We start from the raw sequence: 3193 nt of genomic DNA on the forward strand, positions 1-3193 counted from the left end.
TTATACTTCTGGAATCGCCACTGATAATGTTGCTGCATCCCATAATAATTTTCTGTCAATCATCTGCTGATTTTGTGTGCTCACGTAACTTGTTAGTAATAAAAGGGATATATTATTAAATTAAACGACAAATTCTTTTAAATAAGACAGGTATACAAACTAACCACAATTAGTATGGAGGAGTAATAGTGTCGTATTTTGACATGTGCAAAGTCTACCATTTAGCATGGCTAAAATTTTTAAAAAGGCTTCAAATAAAATACTTTATTAAAGTTATTATGAGATTTTGACATAAGAACTAACCACTATTAGATTTTCTTTTTATTGAAACTTTTTTAGTAGCATTATCTTTTTTATATGTATAGAATAAATTAATATATAAGGACTTAATTACTTTTGTGTCTCAAATATAAATTAATTTCTAATTAATAAGACAGCTCTAGCGTCAAACTTGCTAAAAAAAATAAAAATAAATAAAAAAAAAATAAATAAATAAATAAATAAAAAATTTAAGTGCTTATAAATATAAGCTCCCTTCTCCCATACTCGCATATCAAAATAGTTTACAAAAAGAAAAATGGTATTCCGGGCGTTACCGTACACTATGAAACTCATTCTCTTTGTGTCTAGACTTTCATTAAAACTGCAAAAAAACCATACAAAATCTCTTAAAAGAACCCTAAGCAACACACAAGCTTCTCATATTAGACCACAAACACTAGTTTCTCAATCTCACACGTACGATCTTTCGCGAAAAACTTTGATATTCGATGTTGAAGGAACACTTTTGAGATCTCCGTCTTTGTTTCCATACTTCATGTTGGTTGCATTTGAGGCCGGAAGTTTAATTCGAGCTTTAGTACTTTTCGCTGTATACCCGTTTCTTTTTTTGGTTGATGAAGAGTTATCAATCAAGATTATGGTTATGGTTACCTTTATTGGTATCAAGAAAGACGGTTTTCGCGTTGGAAGCTCGGTTTTGCCTAAGTTTTTCTTGGAAGATGTTGGTATGGAAAGTTTTGAAGTGTTGAGAAAAGGAAAGAAGAAAATTGGTGTGAGTAAGTTGCCACAAGTTATGGTTGAAAGTTTCTTGAAAGATTATTTGGAGATTGATTATGTTTTTGGAAGGGAGTTAAAAGTTTTTGGTGGTTATTATCTTGGTCTCATGATAGAAAACAAGAACAATATTAGATTTCAAATAAACGAAGTACTAGAGGATAATGATGAGAAAATTTGCTTCTCGAACAAGTCGATTAAGCACAATTGGACATCGTTTAGCAAGGTGAATACTTAAACTATGCATATTACCTTGGGACTTAATTAGAGGTTCAATATTCGGTTTCAATCTGTTTAGATTGAACTGAAAACGAGCCGAATGAAAACCGAAAAGAAAAAATGAAATTGAGTTTTATTTTTGTTGTTAGATTTACAAATTTGAGTCCAGTTTCCGGTTCAGTTTTCAATTTTACTTTTTTGAATTCAGTTAAACTAAAAACATAATTAAAAACTGAATTTAACTAATAATATATTAATTGATTAATATATTTAGACTTCGAAATGAAAACTATAACTTGGATTGAAAATCAATTTTATACGGTTATATTGGTTAAAATTATTATTTATTCGATTTCACGTTTAGTCCAAACCAAATCGAATTTAAATTTCATTGTATTTTTTGGTTCGTTTTCGGTCTTAAATATGTATTCGGTTTCAGTTTTTCTTTTAAACATTCCTTAACCGAACGAGTCAACAAACTGAACCCATTAGACCGAAGAAATCGAAAATCGGACCGATGACCCTTGTACTTAATATTCGTGTTCAATCTAGAAATCTTTATGGAAGCTAGCTTAGTACTAATTTTTTTATAATTTTAATGATAGGAAGTTTATGTGGTTAGTGATGAAGAAAAGAAGTTATGGCAGGTTCTTCCAAGAGAAAGATATCCAAAACCTCTAATCTTCCATGATGGAAGATTAGCCTTTAGACCGGACCCGATTAACATGTTGGTCATGTTCATGTGGTTCCCTTTCGCCATATGTTTATCCGTTTTTCGAAGCGCTGTGGCTCTAACACTGCCATACGATACATTGACACCTATACTAGCATTCACCGGTTTGAAACTGAAGCTCACAAACAATAACTCGACTCAAAACTTAAATTCGAGTGACGATAAACAACATAAAGGGTGTCTATACGTATGCAACCATAGAACATTACTTGACCCATTGTACCTCTCATTTGGGCTCAAGAAACCATTCGCGGCGGTCACCTATAGTCTGAGTCGAATGTCTGAAATTTTATCACCAATTAAAACCGTTCGATTGACAAGAGATAGAGTTGTCGATGCTAAAACAATGGACAAGATGTTAAAATTAGGGGACCTTGTGGTTTGTCCTGAAGGGACAACTTGTCGGGAACCATATCTTTTAAGGTTTAGTCCATTGTTTGCGGAACTTAGTGATCATATAGTCCCGGTTGCATTGGATACTCATGTTACCATGTTTTATGGGACAACGGCTAGTGGGTTAAAATGTTTAGATCCATTTTTGTTTATGATGAACCCTAACCCACTTTATAATATTCAGTTTCTAGACCCGATTCGTGGTGCAACATTCACATCTCGTGATGCAAACTCAACACGATTCGATGTTGCAAATTATGTACAAAGTGAGATTGGGAAGACGTTAGGGTTCGAACGTACGAGCCTTACGAGGAAAGATAAGTATCTTGTATTAGCCGGTAATGAAGGAGTCGTTTCTTCAAGTCACAAAAGATGATTGAAACAAATTAGTTCGATCATTAATTATGGAGATAGTTTTTATACAAACAAAAGATTAGTTTTGATAGACTTGTAAAGTTTTTATACAAACAAAAGATTAGTTTTGATAGACTTGTAAAGTTTTAATACATGAGATACCTTGTAACATATATGCTATTCATATACTGTATACTAGCAATTTCTTTATGTTTGTATATGTGTTTATATTCCTATTATAGTATTCTTTATTTATTTGGATACTGTATACTTATCTTGCGTTTGAATCTTTACCTTGTACGTACGGATTATATTACTGAGGTTCTAATTGCATATAAATGATCACTTGTTGAATTTAATATATTTAATGCTGTATCAATATTATTCCTCTTTGTATTTATGTTGTGATAGAGTTGCATGTATGTTATCATGGGTTCA

The 3193-nt window shown here is 31.9% G+C and overlaps 1 protein-coding gene across 1 annotated transcript; it reads left to right on the forward strand.

The window, feature by feature from the left end:
• Positions 1-577: 577 nt before the first annotated feature.
• Positions 578-2958, forward strand: LOC139872598 (probable glycerol-3-phosphate acyltransferase 3). The gene is made up of 2 exons (XM_071860513.1): positions 578-1282; positions 1881-2958. The coding sequence occupies exons 1-2, from the start codon at positions 578-580 to the stop codon at positions 2775-2777; spliced, it is 1602 nt and encodes a 533-aa protein (XP_071716614.1). The 3' UTR covers positions 2778-2958.
• The last annotated feature ends 235 nt before the right edge of the window (positions 2959-3193 follow it).

The sequence above is a fragment of the Rutidosis leptorrhynchoides genome, chromosome 10, assembly GCF_046630445.1.
Source record: "Rutidosis leptorrhynchoides isolate AG116_Rl617_1_P2 chromosome 10, CSIRO_AGI_Rlap_v1, whole genome shotgun sequence".
Lineage (NCBI taxonomy): Eukaryota > Viridiplantae > Streptophyta > Magnoliopsida > Asterales > Asteraceae > Rutidosis > Rutidosis leptorrhynchoides.